The sequence below is a fragment of the Thermobia domestica genome, chromosome 14 (assembly GCF_964235325.1).
Source record: "Thermobia domestica chromosome 14, izTheDome1.hap1.1, whole genome shotgun sequence".
Classification (NCBI taxonomy): Eukaryota; Metazoa; Arthropoda; class Insecta; order Zygentoma; family Lepismatidae; genus Thermobia; species Thermobia domestica.
The window spans coordinates 61,690,266-61,714,639 of record NC_137467.1 but is presented as its reverse complement, the minus strand read 5'-3'; the positions used below and the strand labels follow the sequence as shown (position 1 = coordinate 61,714,639).

Below are 24,374 nucleotides of genomic sequence, written 5' to 3'. Positions count from 1 at the left end.
TTTTTATTTATTTTATGGATATTGGGTTTTTATAAAAGATTAGAAATCATGTGGTGAAGGTAAACAACTACTAAAATCGAGGTTAACGCAAGCTGGTAGATTTGTATCATTTAATTGTCAGCAAGATCTAGTAAACAAAAATGCACAATGGATAGTCTGCGAATGCAGGAAGAAAATGCTTGTAATGCGTTAACTCCAACATTAATGACATTCTGAAATATCATGAAGTGTAATTGTAATATACACCGTATTTGTGAACATTTCACACATTCACGGATATGAGGAAATTGCCTAGAATCGGGAAATCGGAGCGTGTCGAGTGTTGCAGTTTTTGAGTCTTGACACGAGGAAAGAACTTGTTTTTCCGAATGAAAGGAGGTCACACGTGCCTAGCAGCAGACGACGCCGGAGAATTCCAGAACTGAAGATTTGAACAAAACCGAGAGACAGGAGGTCTTTGGAGGGAGAACTGAGCATTCTTTGGATGAAGAACTGTGGTTCGTTGGATGGAAAACCGATAGTCTTTTCGTCAGAGAAGTTTTACGATTTATCAAAGTAGTTTGAGTTTTTGTTATTCACCGTATGAATTTAACCACGACAACGGAGAAAGACTAACAACCAACGTTAGTTTATCCAGAGCATTGAGAGTGAGGCCGGATTCAATGCTAAGCACCAATTGACCAGCGACCTGTCCATAGAAGTATCAACCTGGCGATACTGGAATCAACACATCAACACCGAGGTCATCAGAAAGCGTCGTTCGAAAACAACCAAAAGGTATGTGTTTCTCCAATTCAGGATTCAATCGCTCAATGCTCGATACACGATACTCGTCTGGCAAAGTTTCCAAATATCCGTTCTAAATTCACGACATTCACACTAATTACATTTCATTCAATAAGAAATACAGTTGTTATCTAATCATTGAAATCAATGTGTTATCATTCAAACTTAATCCCCAATTGTTATGTGTTAAACTATAAACCAATCGCATATGAATCAGAGAACTTGCCCACTCATTCTAGATGGTGAGTGGAAGGTGATCTGCTCAATTCAATTTAGCATCCCCAAATTTAGGCACGAATTGAGCGGGTTGACAATATATAAAAATTGAATATCACTATGTTTGTGACTCTAAATCTCCTGAACCGCCCGACCGAACTCGATCAAATTTGTAACATGGATGAGGTTTCAAGCTGAGCTGGTTTTAGGCTATTCACTTTGATGATAGAACTGAGGGGTGGGGGAGGGGGTATAAAAGAAATAAAACTTAATAACTCCTGAACCACTAGGCCGATCTTGATCAAATTTTCAACATAGATGAGGTTTAGGCCTGAGATCGTTTTTATGATTTAAATTGTCGGAGTAACGTAGGGGAGGAGAAGAAGAGGGAGATATATAAAAATCAATTTATATAAGACTGAAAGTGACTATTTTTGTAACTTAATAACTCTTGAACTATCCGACCGATCTCAAGATACATGAGGTTCGGATCTGGAAACATTTTTGTAATTTCACTTTAACGGTAGATCCTAGGAGAGGGGGAGGAGAGGAACGAGGTATAAATAAAAACTAATGAAACCTAATAACTTTTGAACCACCCAGGCAATCTCGATCAAATTTTCAACATATATGCAGGTCGAGGCTTTGGGTGTTTTTTATTGTTTCACTTTGACAAGCCAACCTAGGGGAGGGGGAGGGGGAGATATATGTAAAAAAATTAAAATGACTACCTTTATGACTTCATCCCTCTGAACCACTCGACCGATCTCAATCAAATTTTCAACATACATGAGTTTAGGAGCAGAAATTACCTTAGGCTACTCACTTTGACGATGCAACGTAGGGGAGGGGGAAGGAAGAGAAATTTAAAAATGATGAAAAATGACCGATATTATTATTGAATCCATAGTTTTCGGGGTCGATGAGAGAAACAGTGACACTTCTGATGCCGTTTCAATCCAAGTTCAGCCCTGATAGTTGGGGAGGAGGAGGGTACAACGTAGGGAAGGGGGATAACATTTAAAAATGATCGAAATTGGCTAATATTAGTGTCGAATCCATAGTTTTAGGAGTAGCTGAGATTAACAGTGACAATTCTAATGCTGTGTGTTGCAGCATGGAGGAGGGAGAGGGGGAGCTATATATAATACTAATAATCGAAAATGACCAATGTTAGTGTCAAATCCATAGTTTTCGGGATCATTCAGATGAACAGTGACATTTCCGATCCGGTTTAAATTCAAAATCAGTCCCGGCATGTCGGGGAGGGATATATATATATAGGGTCGGATTTAGGGGGTGCAAAGGTGCACGTGCACCCCCTTCGTAATACATATACACTATCTAAAATTAGAAGCTAGCAGTGAAAATAGCAACACTTTCTGCCTTCATATTTCCGTTTGGAGCTTAAAAGAAAGCAGAGCTTTGCAAAAGAAATAGTTTAAGTTGATTTTCGAAAGGTTGAAGGAAAAGGATTCACCAAGCAAAACAATATAACATTTGTCAAATAGGGAAGAAAACAGAATCCAGGAGGAGAGAAAAACATTTTTTTTCTTGCATATCACTTCCGACCCTCTTTAAAATCCCCCCCCCTTCCGTTTTACGTTTCAGTGTTGTCAGGGATAATGAATATTGTCACATGTCACTTTGAAGAGTTTCAGTATGATTGGTCTTTTTGGTAGTTATCTGTGCACCTCCTCAGACAATCCAGGATCTGGCCCTATATATATATGTATCCTGTATCCTGTATGTATATGTATATATATAAATGATAGAAAGTGGCTACTATAAATGTCGAATTCATAGTTTTCTGGGTCACTTAGATGAACAGTGATACTTTAGATGCCGTTTAAATTCGAATTCAACCCCGCAACTTGGAGAAGGGGGAGGAAGAGATATTTAAAAATGATCAAAAATGACCGATATTAGTGCTGAATTCACATTTTTTGGAAGCTGTGAGATGAACGGCGACATTTACTATGCCATGGCCCGCAACATGGGGGAGGGGGAAATATATATATATATATATATATATATATATATATATATATATATATATATATATATATATAAATGGTCGAAAATGACCGACATTAGTGCTGAATCTATAGTTCTTGGGGTCGCCGAGATAAACAGTGACACTTCTGATGCTGTTTAAATCCTAATTCAGCCCCTTGGGTGAAGGGGAAAGGGAAATATATATAAAACTGATCAAAAATAACCCATATTAGTGTCGAATCCATAGTTCCCGGGGTTGCTGAGATGACCGGGGACACTTCTTATGCTGAGCCACGCAACAAGGAAGAGGACGAGGGGAAAATATATAAAAATGATCAAAAATGGCCGATATTAGTGTCTCATCCGTACTTTTTAGGTTCGCTGAGATGAAGAGTGACACTTCCGATTCCGTTTAAAACTAAATTCAGTCTCGCAACTTGTGAGAGAGGGAGAAAATAAAATGATCGAAAATTACCAATATTAGTGTCGAATTCATGGTTTTCGGGGTTGCCGAGATGTTCAATGACCTTTCTGATGCTGTTTAAATCGATGCCATTTAAAATAAAAACAGCATATTACACGGGTACTAAACACATGAGAAACGTAGTTGTGAATTTAAATTTTCATTTCAACCCAGCGAAGCGGGTAATATATGCTAGTTTATAATATAAACTAAACAAGCCATAGCTTAAGACCCCATTCTTTGAAGGCCGTAAAAATTTAGGAAAGAAAGCTTGATGTATATTTCCAAAATACAATATTAAGATAAAACTAATAAAATAAAATCTACGTATAGTAACAGTAGACTGTGTCGTGTATGCTCCTTTGATGTACGTAATGGGTCTCAATCTGCTGGCCTGCTACTTAAAATATCACTAGATTCCCTATAAGGTCCATAAATTACCATATACTTCGCAAATTAGTTTCCCCTCTCGTTTTCCCATATTGCAACTATTTTGTGGGAGTGCCTTGCCCATTCGCCATACAGTCCTTATCTCGCACCCAGTAACTTATATCTGTTTCCGGCTTTGAAGAAGATTCTCAGCGGCAGACTCTTTGGAAGCAATGCTGAAGTCACAGAAACTGTTCGACCCTTCTTCTGTATGCAGAGCCCTGATTTTTTTCCTGGAAAGGTTTTTGAAGCTTATAGACCGGTAGGAAAATATCTCAATGTATATGGTACTTATGTGGATTAAAAAAAAGTACGTCTGATCTTGAATGCCACATGCTATTTTTGGTGTTGCATCCCCACCTCTGTCCACAGCCGGCTGGAAAAATTTATTTTCGGACTCCCCCTCGTATGTTAAACACACACACACACACAAAACAACAATTTGTCAGTGACAAAGGACAGATGGACACATATATAGGGTCATATTGCATTTAATTGCTTGGAGCCTTTTGAAACTTAAATGCACGTCTGCTTTACCCTCAATACTTCAGGTTATGTACAGTTACAGTATGAACTGTGTGCACTGTTATCACTACCCTTGAGAAATCTGTGATATGATCAATAAGGGAATAAGTCCAGGAAAATATTTTTGGCTCTTAGCACCATTAACTAGTGCACCTGCTTCTCCTTTTTCTTTACAATAACTTAATGTAATTACTTACGTTATAACTAGGTTTACACCATCTTTGTAATATTGGGGCTTACAATTTTCTTATGTGTATTTAGTCTATTAAAATTTATTCCATGAGTGAATGCAATCATTTTGAGAATTTGAACGGGTGTTCCGGAATTTTCGTTTCATGAATTGGATCACCCTACCTTTGATCATATCATTAAGCGTATATTTATTTAACATCGTAAGAAATGTTTACAAAGTTTACGTATTTCTTTGTTCTTTCAGGTGAGCGGACAACTACACAATACGGGGCAATCGTTGGTGTTCCGTGTGAATAAGGATACAAAACATCACGTGAATATTTCAGGTGGCCCTCTCGCATACCGTTATCAATTCGAGGAGATATACATCCACTACGGTCAGCAGAATGATACGGGCTCCGAACACAAGATTCAGTCCTACTCATTTCCTGCTGAGGTAAGTGAGTTCATTTTTCCCCCTTTTTTACTGTTATATCATATGCTGATTCTTATAATTAAGTTTAAAGCTAGTACTATGTATTTGTAGACAAAGTGAGAGGAACGTAATAGCAAGTGAGAAAAGGAAGAAAAATTAGTACACAAGTGCCTTTAACCTTTAAATGCGGAACGACGCAACTGCTGTATCAAGGCTTTAAACCTTAATAGCTGAGCCCCTAGTTAAGCTAGTAAGACAATTTTGATATCAATGTGTTCCTGAAGGATGAAGCTTACCGCCAATATGTGGGGGTACCACGGTTAGAGACGGAGGAGGGTAAAGTTCGTTTTTTTGCAACCGATCTTTTTTGCAACCGATCTCACCCTCGACCTCAAAATATGTATTTGCTCTCGTTCTCGCCCTCAAAATGAAAGACATAACACTATTTGCGTTGAACTATTGTGAACATTTTTTCTTTAAACAAAAATCATAGTTCTGCAAAATACAGGATGGCCCAAAAGTCGGGATACAGTACCGTACTAATTAGCTCATTGCATTTTATATCATTTCTTATTGTTATCCATCAAGTAGACTTAGTTTCTTTATTATTTTTTATTACTTACATTTTAAGCTCAGAAGAGCCGAAGCAAATAAACCCATAAACTAAAATGTTATACTTGATTAATGCAAGGGGTGTGTACCTACTTTTGGGCCACCCTGAAAAGTGTTTATGACCCCCATTAAATCGAAGCTTTCAATCCCTTTCTTATCATAAATAACTTTTTACAACAAACTTTAAATCAGGGATGTTATAAAATAGAGGATCTGTTCATATGCGTCTTCTCACTATTAGCTCGATGAAGCCAAAAAACAACCAAGCATAGGTACAATAACCGAGTCTGATTGGCTACTCTCGTTTCCGCCATGAATGTTGGACCAAAATATTGCGATATTTTTGGAAGGAGCGGGCAGAGTTGGGGTGGCGAAACTGTGACATATGGCTTCACGATTTTGTTATATAGGCACATCCTGTATTTTATAACATCCTTACTATAAATCGAAAGTTTTTAATTATTTCTCCGGGACAGCTACTTAAAGAGACATAAGAGATTCTTTCTTTATTTATCTGGAATGGAGCAAGACCACAATTGGTCCGTGACAAACGATATCAACTCATAATGGGAATCGAACCTGGATTACCCAGGTCAAAGGAACATATGGTAACCATAGACGCGATGGAGCTCAAAGAAGTAAAATGATACAAATTGCTTTCTTCTCTTAATGTCACTTATGTGAGTTCTTTAGAAAGTGATGTGTGTTTACTGAATCTGGGATTAGGACCAGGAATTCGATTTCTTGGCTTTCAGCATCTAAGGCCCTGTTAGCCCGTCACGTATATGTGAGATGACATCCCTCGACAATCACACTATCTGAGGAAAGGGAAGGAAGAAAGAGGCCTGAGACCTATATGTTAAGTACCATCCCTGCATTTGCTTGATGTGAATGAGGAAAGCCTCATTGAGAATGGCTGGCCTGAATTTTTTTTTTACACTTTTTCGACCGAGTGCCCTCACCGGGAATCGAATCCGGGACAGCTCGCACCAAAGACAAGAGCGTTAGAAACTACGCTACGCGGTACCACATTTCACTGAATCAAACTGGCACTGTTAATGTTTAAGTGTTAAATGGTATTTTGTCTGAATAAAATTACGAAGTTCTAGCATTAGACGCCGAAAATTATGATAACCCTTACAACTGCACATTCCAATTTCAAATTTTTTGGAAACAAATAATTAAAATATTTCTTTGTTAGTTTTTGGAAACTGTGAATAATAACAGTTTTTGGTATTTTGAAAGGTTAGTTAGGTTTACTATATAAACGCGTAGGAGGCAACAACAAATGGTTGTAAATTTATTAGCCTACTACGTTTGGAATCCACAATTATCGCTGGGTGTAATGGGGATTGGTTAGTAACCATTGACCACTACCGCAATGCACAGCCTGATACCTTAATAGCTAACTTGATTGCAGATGTTGGAGGGTGGTATGTTATGCTACTGTGTGTGTATATATATGCGCAGACGAGGAAGGGAAAGTCATTCTAGCTCTACATAGTGAATGAGCTAATATTCAATCACTGCCCTTCTAATTTACTTAGTAGCAATTGCGGAGGGTGGGGCAAAGAAATGATGACATATGTTATACAGGATTAGCTAAACTATTCATACGCAATACGGCTAATTCCATACAAGACTAATCATGGTGTTCGGCAGTATCGAATAAACAGAGTTTGTACATGATAAATTCAGTTCCCAAAGGACTGGATCTGTATGATGTAAGTTATTTCTCGCACATTTTCTGGTGTTTTTTTTTTTTTTTTTTTTTTTTTTTTACAGCTTACTTTTGTTAGATTAAAAATAGTATTTATCATATTTTTTTAAATTACACAATAGAACATCTGTATTCTTTCGGAGTTTAGAAAATGTATCTCTTCTTTAAACACACTGAGGAATAAATGGAGAGCTAAAGAGTTAAACTATTCCTTTATAGATTGGAGGTTGAGAATCTCATGAGTAGGTTATGTTTAGTTAACAGTTAAAGAAAAATATGTCGATGATATGAAATGACAAAATTCTACCTGAAAAGCCAGAAACGGAGTGTGATCTGGGGTTGCAATATTAAGTACCAAACAACGGCGTCTACTTTCCAAAATATATGTGGGTGCATATCAATGGTGGGACATGTTAGCTTATATGCTTTCAGGAAGTTCTCTGTATTTGATTTATTTATTTTTAGTTAAAATCTTTTATGAACCTGTCATAAAGGGCTGTTCTGTGATAAAGTAAAATATGCAGTACTATAAGGATAAGTTGAGGCTGCCCTGACTCAGTTGATAACACGGCTGACTTAAACGCAAAAAAAAAAAAAAAAAAACGGATTCAAATTCGAGTCCAAACTAAAAATCTTGTAGTTGGGCCGCAGCCACAGGATTATTTGTGTGGGCGCCGGAGTCCCGGAGCACCCACGTAGTCGGCGCGCATGGTAGCAAATTCATGTGTCACAAGTCGGTGTGCTTCCTGCTCCGACTGTAGTGATGGGCAGTTTGATTCTTTCTACGGAATCGGTTCCTTTCAATCCATTCTAAACAAGGATTCGTTTCTGCAGATCGAACCCTTTGGTTCTGGTAAGTTGCATGATTCTGAATTCTTTGGTTTTCCTATTTCATTCCTCTAAATAAGAATATGTCCGATGAATTTAGTAATTTAAAGTTCCCGTACGGTTCTCCAATATGATTCTCCGTTTCAGTCAAATAGTCAAGCCACTTTTACTAACTCATAAGCTATTGAAGAGTTGGTTTTGGTGGGGGAGAAAAGAATATGAACTTTATAAAAGAGAGGAGATTGTAATGTTTCAGTATGCGGAGTAAGTTTCATTTCTTTTTCGATTCTTGCTCTTGTTAATTGTTTTCAAACCAGGCGCACAAAAAGGAAGGCAGGAGCGACAGGAGCATCACTGACAAGACTTTCACGTTTTGTACTAGTATATTAGTAGAGAATCGATTCAAGTATATGTATTCCTCAAGCTCTTGGAGGGTGAAATTGCCCCTCCTTTCCCCTAAATGACGCCCCTGGACAGGAGGTTTGGTTGTTTTCAGACATGCGCTGTACACGTTACGTTTGTATTATTTCTACTCTATAAACAAACTGTACTACATTCCAGAAGCATATATAAAATAAAATAAGACGAAAATGAATGTTATTTTACTTTTTATAGGAAGATTAACCCTTTACCGCATGCCGTGCCATATATGGCACATGCCCTTTTTTCACTTTAGCTTTTTCGTGATTTATCAAAGGCATCAAATGACTGTTTTGTCTGCTGTGTGAGATATTGACGTGTATGAATAAGAGATTTTGGTGTCATCTGGCATGTTCTTTGTGAAATGAAATGAAATCTTTAAGTTTTACGTCCCACGGTTATGCCGGTAAGGCTAAAGGAGACGGTGAAGATGAGTAATGAATGAAATGGTGGAATGAAGAAAGTGGGAGGAAACGGGAGAACCCCGAGAAAACCCACGCACACGGTGTTTGTCCACCACAAAGTTCACTTGGCGGGGGCTGGGATCGAACCCGGGACCCCTAGCACCAGAGGTGAACGCTCTACCACTGAGCCACCGCGGCCCCATGTTCTTTGTGAGTTCTAGTGTGTCATATATATGGCACTTACTTATTTCTCGTCGGAAATAAGTGAAGAATCTAAAATTCAAGTTTTAATTCATTTTTCATGTTTCCATATGAGGATTTCCAATTCTGATTATTTTTTTTTTTCGCTAAAAGAAACAAATCATGCAGAAAGGGGTTAAAACAGAAAGAACATTGTAAACAACTTTCTTTCTATTCTCGTGATCATAACTCTAATTCAGTTGCATGTATCATCATGATCACGTTGATATTTATTATTTTTATTTTTATTTTTTTTTATTTTTTTATTATTATTATTATTATTATTTTTTTTTTGCGGAGTGAGGTTGCAAACAAAACCTTGAATTTCACTGCAACATGTCGAAAGTAAACAGATATTAAATGAAAGTGAATCCCAATTATTAAAGTATTTAGTGAAATAGAGAACAGGGTTATGTTTCATATATGTGAAACTACTGAATCTTTCCAAAGTATATGGATTCAGGACATGAACCAGAATTAGTAGATGTTTACTTTCCGGCTGCAATACAGGGTCAAAGTCACAGATGCACCTTGTTTTTCGGAAACTGAATTCATTTCAAAAAAATGTTTCTCGCTACGTATACAGTTTTTACTACATAAAAATCAATATTGAAAACGAAGTTTGTGAATAGTTTTTCATCTTCTTTTGCCATTTTCGCTCTTTGGGAATGAATACTGAAATTGGAAATAGACATCTAGTGATGCCCACGAGACAAGATTTGAGGCTGTCTCGTCTCGAAAAGTGTATATCTTTCTATTGGAAGAGCTATGTCTCGACTCGAATTTTGTCCGGAAAATTCTGTTTCGACTCAAATATAGGGTGTCTCGTGCGCATCCCTATAGACATCCACCTTCACTTCCGATTACAACAGAGAAATAAAGTCTATTCTACAAACATCAGTGGTAGAGCGTTCACCTCTGGTGCTAGGGGTCCCGGGTTCGATCCCAGCCCGCGCCAAGTGAACTTTGTGGTGGACAAACACCGTGTGCGTGGGTTTCCTCGGGGTTCTCCCGTTTCCTCCCACTTTCTTCATTCCACCATTTCATTCATTACTCATCATCACCGTCTCCTTTGGCCTAACCGGCATAACCGTGGGACGTAAAACTCAAAGATTTCATTTCATTTTCATTTCTATTCTACAAACAGACACGGAATCTATCTTTGCCGTACTCGATATGGAATTCATATCAAATACTGCTTCTCGCTCTCTATTACTATTCATACATTATGGCGGTCAGGATAAAAACTGAAAATTGTAAGTTTCTGCCACTTCTGGTTCCAATGGAAGCATAAATTTCTAGGTGAAAATTACTCTTGGCATCTGAATTCATTTCAAACTAAAGTCATTTCTCGCTATCATTTATTATTTTTGCTCGATGAAGATCAACAATGAAATAGCATATCGAAGTAGATTTGTTCCACTTCCGGCTTAAATAATGAGATAAAGGTGTAGATGGAATATATTGTAAACTTACTTCGATTAGTTAGTATGTAAAACAATTGAACACTCAAAATTCGGTTTTCTTTCACAACCTTTTTATTAGAAAATTCCTGTTATATACAATATAGCACAAAGTCACTTTAAGTATGATCCAAAGACAAATACAAAGTTATCTAATTAGTTTGGATCCAAGACCCAGGCAGCCAAGGGAAGGATTCCCACAAAGCTCCAGGCAAGCTTAGTGGAAGTGGTTTAGGAATTTTTAGTGCTCCAGGCAAGCAGAGAATTCGGTGTTCCGCAGAGCTCCAGGAAAGCTAGGCAGGCAGGGAAACCGCAGAGCCCCAGCCAGACTAAAGCCACATTGTCACGTTAGAAGAACTTGTAGCTATCATTTTTTTAAAAATCTTGAAACCCTACCATATTTCACCGTGTACACATAGTTTTGAAGGGTCATAAAACATTTTTTCCATCTTGCAAGGAGTTGAACGATGCGCAACTTTCTGGGACGTCTTGCTTGCTACCTGCTATCGCCCCCCCGCTGACATAAAAAGAAGAACAAGTTTCGCCGCTTCCGAAACAACGGATTCTTTTGGACAGGGGGGGGGGAAGTGCGCCAAAATACACTCTTTTAATGAGGAGGTTCACTGTTGTTCACTAGAGTGCAGTGCTGCATGTGTGGAGAAACTTTTCTTGCCTTCAAGAAGTTGTAACATGTAAAGAGTAAATAGAAAGATCGGGTTGAAAGTTGTTTTTTTTTATGACAGCTACAAGATTCATTTAAGGTGGCAATGTGGCTTAAGAGAGTGGTTGAGATCCACAAAATTCCAGGCAAGCTAGGTGGGTAGGAGACCTCTTGGCTTCAGGCAAGCTAAGAGGTTTGGGTTAGACTAGATCTCTTAGAGCTCCAGTCAAGCTAAGAGAAGAGATTTGGCTAGCCGAAACTAATGTCGATTGAGACATTACGTGGAGTTTTATTCTTTCTCCTGGAAAACAGTGGTGTTAATGTTTCTCTTCTGTCACCTGACCTGGAATGTTGATAATGCCTGTCGTCTGCTTCTTGTAGTAGTTGTGGTAAGGAGTACGTTGTGTTGTTTACCAAATAAAAGCAGTGTTACTGTTTACAAATACAGACAGCGTGTAGGATATTATAATATTCTTCAAACGCTGAATCGATTTCTTAGTAGCAATTTTCGCTATCTATTGCCGTCTTTTGATCTATGTTGATTAGCGATGAAACTGAACATTGTTGGTTTTTACCAATACCGGTTCAACAAAAAGGTTAAATGAGGATATGGAATATATTTTTGAGATGCTGAGTAAATTAAAAAAAAAACTGTTCTCATTATGTCTTACCGTTTCTTCTCAGATGCCTGTTGACAGACAGACAAACAGATGGACTATCAGTCGGAAAACACTCGTACATAACCCTTCTACAGGACTTCCCTTCTATGGTACCAATTCCGGTTCAACAAAAGGGTTAAAGGAGGATATGGAATATATTTTTGAGACGTTGAGTCAATTAAAAAACGGTTCTCGTTATGTCTTACACTTTCTACTCAGATGCCTGTTGACAGACAGACAAACGGATGGACTATCTGTCGGAAAACACTCGTACATAACCCTTCTACAGGACTTCCCTTCTATGGTACCAATTCCGGTTCAACAAAAGGGTTAAAGGAGGATATGGAATATATTTTTGAGACGCTGAGTCAATTAAAAAACGGTTCTCGTTATCTTATACTTTCTGCTCAGATGCCTGTTGACAGACAGACAAACAGATGGACTATCTGTCGGAAAACACTCGTGCATAACCCTTCTACAGGACTTCCCTTCTATGGTACCAATTCCGGTTCAACAAAAGGGTTAAAGGAGGATATGGAATATATTTTTGAGACGCTGAGTCAATTAAAAACGGTTCTCATTATGTCTTACACTTTCTGCTCAGATGCCTGTTGACAGACAGACAAACGGATGGACTATCTGTCGGAAAACACTCGTACATAACCCTTCTACAGGACTTCCCTTCTATGGTACCAATTCCGGTTCAACAAAAGGGTTAAAGGAGGATATGGAATATATTTTTGAGACGCTGAGTCAATTAAAAAACGGTTCTCGTTATGTCTTACACTTTCTACTCAGATGCCTGTTGACAGACAGACAAACGGATGGACTATCTGTCGGAAAACACTCGTACATAACCCTTCTACAGGACTTCCCTTCTATGGTACCAATTCCGGTTCAACAAAAGGGTTAAAGGAGGATATGGAATATATTTTTGAGACGCTGAGTCAATTAAAAAACTGTTCTCTTTATGTCTTACACTTTCTGCTCAGATGCCTGTTGACAGACAGACAAACGGATGGACACTCGTACATAACCCTTCTACAGGACTTCCCTTCTATGGTACCAATTCCGGTTCAACAAAAGGGTTAAAGGAGAATATGGAATATATTTTTGAGACGCTGAGTCAATTAAAAAGCGGTTTTCGTTATGTCTTACACTTTCTGCTCAGATGCCTGTTGACAGACAGACAAACGGATGGATTATCTGTCGGAAAACACTCGTACATAACCCTTCTACAGGACTTCCCTTCTATGGTACCAATTCCGGTTCAACAAAAGGGTTAAAGGAGGATATGGAATATATTTTTGAGATGCTGAGTAAATTAAAAAAAAAACTGTTCTCATTATGTCTTACCGTTTCTTCTCAGATGCCTGTTGACAGACAGACAAACAGATGGACTATCAGTCGGAAAACACTCGTACATAACCCTTCTACAGGACTTCCCTTCTATGGTACCAATTCCGGTTCAACAAAAGGGTTAAAGGAGGATATGGAATATATTTTTGAGACGTTGAGTCAATTAAAAAACGGTTCTCGTTATGTATTACACTTTCTACTCAGATGCCTGTTGACAGACAGACAAACGGATGGACTATCTGTCGGAAAACACTCGTACATAACCCTTCTACAGGACTTCCCTTCTATGGTACCAATTCCGGTTCAACAAAAGGGTTAAAGGAGGATATGGAATATATTTTTGAGACGCTGAGTCAATTAAAAAACGGTTCTCGTTATCTTATACTTTCTGCTCAGATGCCTGTTGACAGACAGACAAACAGATGGACTATCTGTCGGAAAACACTCGTGCATAACCCTTCTACAGGACTTCCCTTCTATGGTACCAATTCCGGTTCAACAAAAGGGTTAAAGGAGGATATGGAATATATTTTTGAGACGCTGAGTCAATTAAAAACGGTTCTCATTATGTCTTACACTTTCTGCTCAGATGCCTGTTGACAGACAGACAAACGGATGGACTATCTGTCGGAAAACACTCGTACATAACCCTTCTACAGGACTTCCCTTCTATGGTACCAATTCCGGTTCAACAAAAGGGTTAAAGGAGGATATGGAATATATTTTTGAGACGCTGAGTCAATTGAAAAACGGTTCTCGTTATGTCTTACACTTTCTACTCAGATGCCTGTTGACAGACAGACAAACGGATGGACTATCTGTCGGAAAACACTCGTACATAACCCTTCTACAGGACTTCCCTTCTATGGTACCAATTCCGGTTCAACAAAAGGGTTAAAGGAGGATATGGAATATATTTTTGAGACGCTGAGTCAATTAAAAAACGGTTCTCGTTATGTCTTACACTTTCTACTCAGATGCCTGTTGACAGACAGACAAACGGATGGACTATCTGTCGGAAAACACTCGTACATAACCCTTCTACAGGACTTCCCTTCTATGGTACCAATTCCGGTTCAACAAAAGGGTTAAAGGAGGATATGGAATATATTTTTGAGACGCTGAGTCAATTAAAAAACTGTTCTCTTTATGTCTTACACTTTCTGCTCAGATGCCTGTTGACAGACAGACAAACGGATGGACACTCGTACATAACCCTTCTACAGGACTTCCCTTCTATGGTACCAATTCCGGTTCAACAAAAGGGTTAAAGGAGAATATGGAATATATTTTTGAGACGCTGAGTCAATTAAAAAGCGGTTTTCGTTATGTCTTACACTTTCTGCTCAGATGCCTGTTGACAGACAGACAAACGGATGGACTATCTGTCGGAAAACACTCGTACATAACCCTTCTACAGGACTTCCTTTCTATGGTAGTTAAATAGTAGCACAGTTTGGCAATTTAAAATCTTAGAGAGAAATCTGTGGAAATACACAGATAGGGCTAGTATGATATGGAATTTATACGGCCTGAGATAGAACTATGAATCCTTCTAGAAAGAGATTAGAGCTCCATCGCTGAAGAAAAACGCAAGAATAAAATGATCTGTAAATGAATTAGTAAAATGTTTTTTTCTTTTATACAAAAGGAAAACAAATCAATAACAATTTAGATGACGTATTTCTCATATTTTTCTTTCTATATTTTACGATCCAGAGGTTGCAAGTTCTACTTTCGTCCATTGGGAAGGATTTATTTATTAATTTAATTCTTAAATAATGATAGATTGAAAAAGAAAGTAGGGTTCTCCCGACTGACTTATTTATATCAATTATTCCTCAGGGGGGCAAACTTGCAGGCAGCTCTTGTTAATGTTTGAAAACTACAGCAGCTAAAGGAGAAAGGAATCCGTACGGAGTTTTCTTTCGATAAAAAGCGAAGCGATTTCTAGTCTTTCCTTGCTGCAAGGGAAGCTAATAAGGATCTTAGAACAAAAGTCTCATTTAAGACGTCTCGAACTGGAGGAAAAGGAGAGAATTGGAATGCGAGAAACTTCAGCTTCTGTGATTGGTCATAAATAAACGGGTGCTATTGGAAAACAGAGCGAGAAAGAACAGCGCGCTCTTCAGCAGTGTTGCCAGATACCTAGATTAAAAATATAGTCTTCGTGCAAACTGTACCAAATTCGTACTCTATTATTTTCTCGTTCTTCAATTGACTTTTCTAACAACAATCAATTCTATGGAAAGTGTATATTGTACGTGATCCAAAAACTCATTGGAGCTTGACCAAACCTGGCATGAAAGTTGAAGGTTTTCAGTAAGCACGTGATTTATGTGAAATATTTTTCTACGTAGATTTTCTGTCTCACGAGTTATGTATCATCAAGTTTTGGATTTTCGACTTAAGGATCTTTAGTTAAATATTAGTAGGATATTTCACTAACCGCTAAGATCTAGAGAACTTTTAGGTCGTGACCACTCGTAGCATGGTGGCACAAGTTCAGTTACTTAGTAAGCATGTGAAACATTTCCCTTTGCAGACCTTTGTTCATCGATTTATTGTCTATAAAGTTAGTAGAATTAGCGTCTGGACGTAGTAAAAGTTTTCCTAAATAAATTGTTATTTATGTGAATTTAAATAACTCAATAATTTAAAAGAAACTATTAACTTTTATAAAGGAAACCAAAAAAGTTCTGTCGCTTTTTGTGGAAGTCTGTGTTCAATTGGCCCTCACACCATGAGTTGAATGCGAATGGAGATAAGGCGAAGGTCAGTTCTTGGTATGGATATATGTATTCAACATACTACCTGGCTGTGGCAGTCCAGTCACACCGTGAATTTGCATAAGGACAGAATGAATATGGGACGTCCACATAGCGTAAGGGCGTGTATGCTGTGCGAGTTCTAACTGGAATCAAATGCCGCTGCAGCGGCGGGAAGAATATGATGGGCCTTTGGTGAGGGTATCGTGACTATGCGGACAATGCAGTGGTGGTTTAACAAGTTTAAGGACCGTAACGAAACACTCGAAGACGCACCACTTGCTGAAAGACCAACGCATGTATAAAATGAAGACCTTCAGGCAGCAATTAAGGCGAAAAGTGGCCAGACATGTGAGGAACTGGGACTTCAATTCAGTGTGAATGGAACCATTCGGCAGCACCTTCATCAACTTGGGATGCACTACAAGTTGGGTCGACAGGTCCCACATGGTTTGACTCGGCCAGAAGGCAACTCGAGCAGGTACCTGTGTTTCTTTGCTGTCTCGTTTGAGGAAGGAGCCATTTCTGGACAGGATGTTGTCATGTGATGAGAAGTGAGTTCTGTATGAAGCTCCACGGCGCTGTCATCATTGGTTAGCATCCCATGAACCGGTTCCAAAACAGCCGAAACCAGCACTGCACCAGAAGATGGTTCCTTTTTGTGTTTAATGGATTGCTCGCGGTGTCGTGCATCGAGAACTATTACCAGCTGGTCAGAGCATCAATGCAACTGTGTATTGTCAGCAGTTGAGTCGTGTTCAATAAAAACTTAAAACTCTGAAGCCAGTACTTCTGAATCGCAAGGGGTTCTTCTGTTACAGGACAAAGATAAGCCCCACGTGGCTAGGATGACTCAAGACACCATTCTACGCCTTAAATGAGAAACACTATTGCATCCGATATACTCTTCGGACATTGCAGCGTCCGATTATTACCTGTTCCATTCCTTGGAATATCACCTTAGAGGACGCCAGTTCAAATCCTTAGTAGAGGTGCAAATTGCACTTGATACCTTCTTTGCTTCACGACCCACCAAGCCCTACCGCTATGAAATCAATGGCCTTCCAGAACGTTATCAGAAGGTGGTCGATGCTGATGGGAAGGAACTATGTTTGATCTTTCAGGTATGTCTTACATAAGATATCGATGTTCGAAGGTGGTGGGTGAAAAAGCGACAGAACTTTTTTCTTTAGTTTTATATTTATAATAAAGGTTTAGTAAAATCGATGAAGATCGACCTTTCTTTCGTAATCAGGAAAATCATTAGTTTACCATTTTTTATTGAAAGTGATTTAAAATTATAACTTTCTCTTATGTTTCCTGGCGGATGTCGTAGTGGCTCTGTGATAGAGCATTCATATCTGGTGCTTAGCTGGAGTCTAGTACGAACCAAACTCACGTCAAGTAGGCTTTGAGGCGAACTAAAAGTGTGAGTGGGTTTACTAGGAATTCTCCCTTTTCTTCTCATTTTTTCATCCTGCCATTTCGTTCATCATTACAATTTATCACAGCCTCGGAGCATAAATATGGGACGCTAAACTACAAGAAATTAAAGTAAATTAATCTATATTTCCGATAGATTATGGTACTTTTCTCCAAGTTTGCCAGCGAAAAGATAAGAATCACTATCAAATTCAGGATGTCATAGAAAGTAAAAGAAAGAGGGAAAGAAGAAGATTGTAGTTAAGGGAAGAGTTATTAACAGAAAAACCTTATTGTTCAAAATTGAAGAGATAGGTGGAAGACCATGGGATATAATTTTTTCTTAATTTATGGCAAGTCATTCGTTACTAAATGGCAAATTATCTATTTCTAACAACCATTATATGCGCGATCACAGCTCATACCATTCGAATCCCACGTTGAAATGAAAGGAGGTGAAGCTTTATCAGGCACGTCGTAGGCAGGATTTTTTAAAGAGAGGGCGGTCCGTAACATGAAATACTATGGTCATCACACCAGGGGCTCGATCATTCTAAACTATTTCACTGGAACATATATTGGTTTGTTTAGCCAGGATTTTGTAATGGGGCAGGGGTGACAAAAAATACTGCAGGCCCAGGAGCTCGATCAATCTAAACTACTTTACTGGCATCATATATTGGTTTGTCAGGACAATAAAATGGTGATATGTTAGTAAGTACTTTAATAACAAATTATGAAGAAATCACGAGTAAAAAATTTTAAAAAATGGAAAAGATTTTACAATATCTACGTTCCTTCCTCTGTTCATTCAAATAGAATATAACAATTTTCCCTTCATTATGACCTCAACTATTATAAAAAGTACATATCCAATAATATCTTGTAAAATACTTTACAATATCTGGGATCTTTTCTCTGTTGGATCAAATGTTAACAGAACGTTCTTTCCACATAACTTTTTTGTTTTCATTATTCCTTTTACTACTGTCTGTTCCAAATGACAGGTTAAAGGAGTAGTAGAAAATTGTTTCTGAAATAACGTGCTTGATACTACAGAGAAACAATGACGAAAAATTAGGATAAAAAATGTCCACACTATTACAGAATGGCACTATGCTTTCGGAAGCTTGGAATTTCCATAACTAGTAGCAGAAATTCTGAGAATTCCGTAACTTTTCAAGAAATTTCAAATTCCCCGACTTTTCCAGGATATCCCGCTCATTCGCCACCGTGTATTGTAAGTAATTCAAATCTTCTCATAAGAAACAGTAACCAAAAGTTAATTGTAGTTTCTTGTTTTAAACACTGATTTCTTTTTTATTATTATTACTTTTCGTTTCATCCTTCCTTAATTTGTTTCATTTCTGGTTTCGAAAGGGTGTCCGGAGCCCCTGGGCCGGCCGCCTTGGCGATGTGCCTGAGCTTTTGAAGAAACAAGTGAATTATCAATACCAAATTATCAATTCCTTCGTAGGAATTGTTGTAAATACGAAACACAAGGACAATATAAAATGATTGAGATTTTACAATCATTGACAAAAACAAAACAGTAGACAGCAAAACTAACAGGAACTCTAAAAATATATGAGTCATCTCGGTAATCTAGTGGCTAGTGCGTGCGTCCTTAGTGAACGGAAACCACGATTCGATTTCCAGTAGGAGAGCCTTAAAATTTAAACCCATTAGCCGACAGTGGTTCAGTGCCACCATAAACTATAGGTCCAAGTTTTATATAGCCTGGGTGCTGAAGGGGGTGTTAAACTCAAACTAACAGACAGTTCAAAAAAAAAAAAAAGAAAAGAAAGAAAAGAAAGAGAAAAATCTAATTCTGTACTTGAGGTGCATTAATCTTATGAAGGCAACTTGGAATACACACTGACTTCATCGATGTTTATGTGTAAGTATTTCGTCTTTGAGATTTTTTTTTTATCGAGGTCTTAGGTTATCTCTTTCCATGATATTTTGAGGTCATTTTTATTAATTGCCTTTTTCACCACCATTTCTGTTTATAAATTGCATGAAGTTTTAGTACCCAAAACGTATTTTGCCAACTTGGGTGTTGATAAGCAGATAAGGGCTAGAAAATGTTGGAAAACCCAGATTGGGGTAGTTTATAGTCTGTGATAGGTGTTTATTGATAGCGAGGTTAGGAACTATTTTTGGATAAGGTGGGATGAACAATTTTTGAACCAAATTATATGTTCGGTATTAAAAGATAATTTTATAGTGTTTGGTAATGATTTCTTATTTTGCTGTAAAATAACTATTTTGAAGTGACTTTTATTGTAACAAAGATTCTAACCGCCTTATACAGTGCCGTTTTGATGTATGATTAGCGTCATACTAAAGGCCTGACTACTGCAGGAAAGGTATGTTAGTCATACTCTTTAATATGGTACTAATCACGCATCAGAACGACGCTGCATAAGACCCTAAATGTCTAAATCTACAATAAATAATGTGGTTATACACCAGCAGCCATTTACATTTATGTTAATGACTACTTATTGGTAGGTATATGTTGGGTAGATGCAATTGTTTTACTAGTGAGATTGTCTTATGAACTTTCCATTTAATTTCAATGTGTGTTTGTGTGTGTGTGTATGTATGTGTGTGCAAAACATTACTGGAGACTGTGAGGAAACCAATGATTTCCATGGAATTATATAACACAGAAAGAGAAATGAAGCAAATTTTTATATATTATTTCATATATACGGATAGCCTACATAAATTATGAATTCAGACATTTGCTAATGGAAACTTTTTCACCTTTTTCAAATTCATGAAGGCACTTGAAAAATCAAGGATATCTCCGTATCTCTGTATATCTGTATCCCAGAAGTGTTATGCCTTTATATCTGTACCTCAGAATTGTTAGGTCGGTTGTCAGATTTACCAATTTTTGCAGTAGAAGACAAAATGTTAGATTTTTTCACGTAAACACCTTCTAACATCAAATCTGTTTGTCAGTCGCCGTAAGTAAGCTAGCAGTATAGCGTCTCGTTCCGTTTATACAACTTCCTTCACTTTTCTTCATTTTCATTAATGAGAATTTCAAACTATCGTTTCTAAGAAACGATGTACTCCGAACAGAAAAAAAAAATAGTTTCTCACATTTAAGGAAGTATTTTTAAACGTGTACAGTTAATGTATGTATTTCATTATACTATTCTATTAAAATTGGGATAATTTGTTAGGTTCATAGGTTTTTGATAGTAATTTATTTGCTCAGACTCATAAAATGCTTCATGTGGAGTATTGTATTGTATTTGGCAGAAACATGGACGTTACGCCAAAATGATGAAAAATGATTAAAAGCTTTCAAAACGTGAGTGTAGAGAAAAATGGAGAGAATTAGTTTGGTAGAGCGGAAAATGAATGAGAGAGTGTTAGGAATTGTGAGAGAGAAATGAACAATTTTAGATATTATTAAGAAGAGGAAGAGAAGATAGTTAGGACCAAGGGCGCCCATATTGTGGTTTCCAAGGGGGGCAAGTATAAGCGACATTTCAAATATAGTTTCAAATTTTGCTGTAACTATTCTAAAAATTCAATTGAGTTTTCGATATTCCGAAGTACAATTTCTTCAAGGGGGGCGAGCGCCCCACCTTGCACCCCCTAATGGGCGCCTTGGTTGGGACATTGGCTAGGAAGAAACTGTATCATGAGCGAGGTGCCAGAGGGTATGATATTAGGAAAGAGGGGGAAAGGGCAAAGGAGTTTACAATTGATGGATGGTACCAAAACAAGAAATTCGTGCTTGAAGACGAAGAGGGTTACTTCTTGAAAACCGTTGAGAGCGTGGAGAATGGAATCTTCTCAGTCGCCTCAAGTGATCTACCAATAATGGCAGAATACCTATGATGATGATGATGATGATGATGATATTTTCAATAGGCTCTAATTTTAAATGGGCTTGCTATCAGGGCCGTAGCTTGTGAAGGGAGATAGCGGTAACTGTATTCCCATTTGAGCTTCCGCCGTTCAAAGATTCCAATTTAAGGTAAAACTTTCTTACTCTGTGACACATAAGAACTTGAATGTATAAATGACGTATGAAATCGGTTCACCACACAACCAAAAACGACACACACACACACGAATCTCTTAATGAAAACAAAAATATGATCTGCGGCCATTTCAGTAAGACCAAGACTCTCAGAAATATTTCTTATTTTTAAGTTGTGTCAACTATTGTTCCCTCAATTTAACTTGTGAAGCACGGATTGAGCCTATCGTACCATTTCCAAAACTACCGATAATAATTTAAAATATTGTGTCAAACTAATCATCTGATCAATTATGTGTCCCTAAGATAAAGCATAAATGTAATCTATGCCCAAGGGCGCCCATGGAGTGGTTTCCAGGGGGGTCAAGTGTAAGTGATATTTTAAATGTAGTCTCAAATTTTGCGGCAACCAGGGCGAATCCAGGACCGACTTCTGGGGGGGGGGGAGGTGGGTTGTCATACTGCTCCTTTTAAGGACTCCAAACTTTGGGATGGGTTTTATTTATATATATAAAATAAGAAAGTTTTCTCTTCTGGGTCCCGATCGCCCCGCCTGGATCCGCCCCTGGCGGCAACTATTCTAAAAAGTCTATTGGATTTTTGATCTTCGGAAGTACAATTTCCTCTAGAGGGGGGCGAGCGCCCCAACTTGCCTCCTCTGATGGGCTCCCTTGTCTATGCCCTATTCCAGCGTCTCTAAAGTAATAGAAATGTTTAATAAGTTTTAAATACTAGAGCCCTCTTGAATCAAATGATAGAAAGAGATTGCTTTAGCTTGTGTTCTGATTTATTTCTGGATATTGTGCCACTGCTTTGTGATATAACCGAAAAGAGAAATAAAACGCGTCTTCACGTAGAGTTCGTCGAGCTGTTTTAAGTAAGCAAGCATCAAAAGCGAACGAGCGAGCGAGAGAAGGACAGAGAAGCTATTTAAATTAATTATAACTGGATTCTGTTCTGTTTCCGTGTGTCACTCTCTCCGAATCGTCTATTAAATAAACAGGCTGAAATTTCCCTTCCTCATAAATTTGTCAATCTTTGATCAAACAAACACTGCCTTCAGAAGAAATGGGTAGAAAGAGCGGATTTCTTATTTTTAAAAAAAAAAAAAAAATATTTCCCATAGAGTGCACTATTACCCACACATTGAAAAAGCGGAATAGCTTAAACTATGATAAAAGCAGGACATTGTGATATGTTGTTTAAAAATGAGTGAAACTGACTTTGTTTACGGTGCATGAGCAAGAAACATGGCCTCCCTTACAGTAACAAGAACTACCATTTTATAACTATGTTCACTTTCAAAAGATTAACTATAAGCACTATAAAAGCGGCAAGAGCCACTGATTGTTCATTGGAAGTTGTATCTATTACAGGAGATGTCAATCGATAAATCTCGATGAGCAAACGAAACTGATATGGATGAGTTAGTTCAGATGCATATATTTCGAGCAAATACTTAAACCTATAAATTGGAGTAGTATGATATCCATAGAATAATAATATAGTACAAGAGGTTTCAGTTGCTCTTCCCGCTGAAACTGTGGAGACTGTGGCGCCGCCAGTCAAGGGAGTTGCGCACCACGAACTACTAAAAGCAAGAACGAATGAGATCATTCAGAGCGCGTGAGTCTGATAGAATTAGCCAATGATACACTTAACTACTGCCAATAGCAGACGATGCAATTAGTCATAGAGTAAGAATATAGTAAAAGAGGTTTCAGCTGCTCTTCCCGCTGAAACTATGGAGACTGTGGCGCCACCACTCAAGGGAGTTGCATACTACAAACTACTAAAAGCAAGAACGAATCAGATCATTCAGAGCATGTGAGTCTGATAGAATTAGCCAATGATGCACTTAGCTACTGCCAGTAGCAGCTGATGATACAGTTAGTTACATCTCTAGCCGGTAGTGTCGCCGAGTAACTTTCGTTGCATTGTGGGAACGATTTGAATTTCCATTATGAATATGAGGAGTGTTTCATCAGGATAATCAGTAATGATAACCACATCATCTTCAAAGATGAAATTGATCTTGAAGTATATAACATCATTAGGAAAACGGCAGTATATAATCTGGTTGTTGGGATAGCAGATAATTATTATTAATTCTTAATTGTATTCAAAGATGAAACATATACAGCAATCTTTAGGTCGTTATTATGAGTCTGAAGTTGAATTCTCATTACTATTTTTCGAGCAAAATATTAATTATCATAGCTCTGAAAGATGTGTTCTTCGTAACTAATAATAATTGAAGTGTATAGTCAAAAAACACGCTAAGTTCAAATTACATGATTTTGAGATATCTATCTCTTTAGACAGGTAAATGGGGTATCTTTCCAATAGTACAATAATAATGGGAAAGTAACTGTTTGATCCCATTTGCTAAACTACTAAAAGAAATCCCATAAAAGGAAAGAACCTGCTCTGTCCATGATTTATACGGAAGATGCTATGTTTACAGTGGCGTATTTACGATTTTGTTTCGGGAGGGGCTTTGCTAACTTTCGGGGGGGAGCTTTGACTGAAAATGTGAAAATTCTGCAAGACATTTCATATACTTGACTATAGTAAGTAAGGTTTCGGGGGGGGGAGCTTAAGCCCGGAAGAACCCCCTAAATACGCCACTGTATGTCCACATAAAATCTTGTAAGAAGCTGCTACATTTCTACACAAATAGGTCTTGTCTATTCCCCTCCACATATGATGTAACAATGTTCTGAAAGAAAAATTTCATTCTTGATTGATTTTTATCTTCATTGGTACGTTATACTTT

The 24,374-nt window shown here is 37.9% G+C and overlaps 1 protein-coding gene across 1 annotated transcript in view; it reads left to right on the top strand.

The window, feature by feature from the left end:
- The window catches only part of CARPA (Carbonic anhydrase-related protein A), a 799,359-nt gene that overhangs the window by 373,907 nt on the left and 401,078 nt on the right, over positions 1-24,374 (top strand). The window contains exon 4 of the mRNA XM_081737978.1: positions 4,854-5,045. Within this exon, the coding sequence (XP_081594104.1) occupies positions 4,854-5,045 (192 nt within the window). The remainder of the gene's footprint in view (positions 1-4,853; positions 5,046-24,374) is intronic.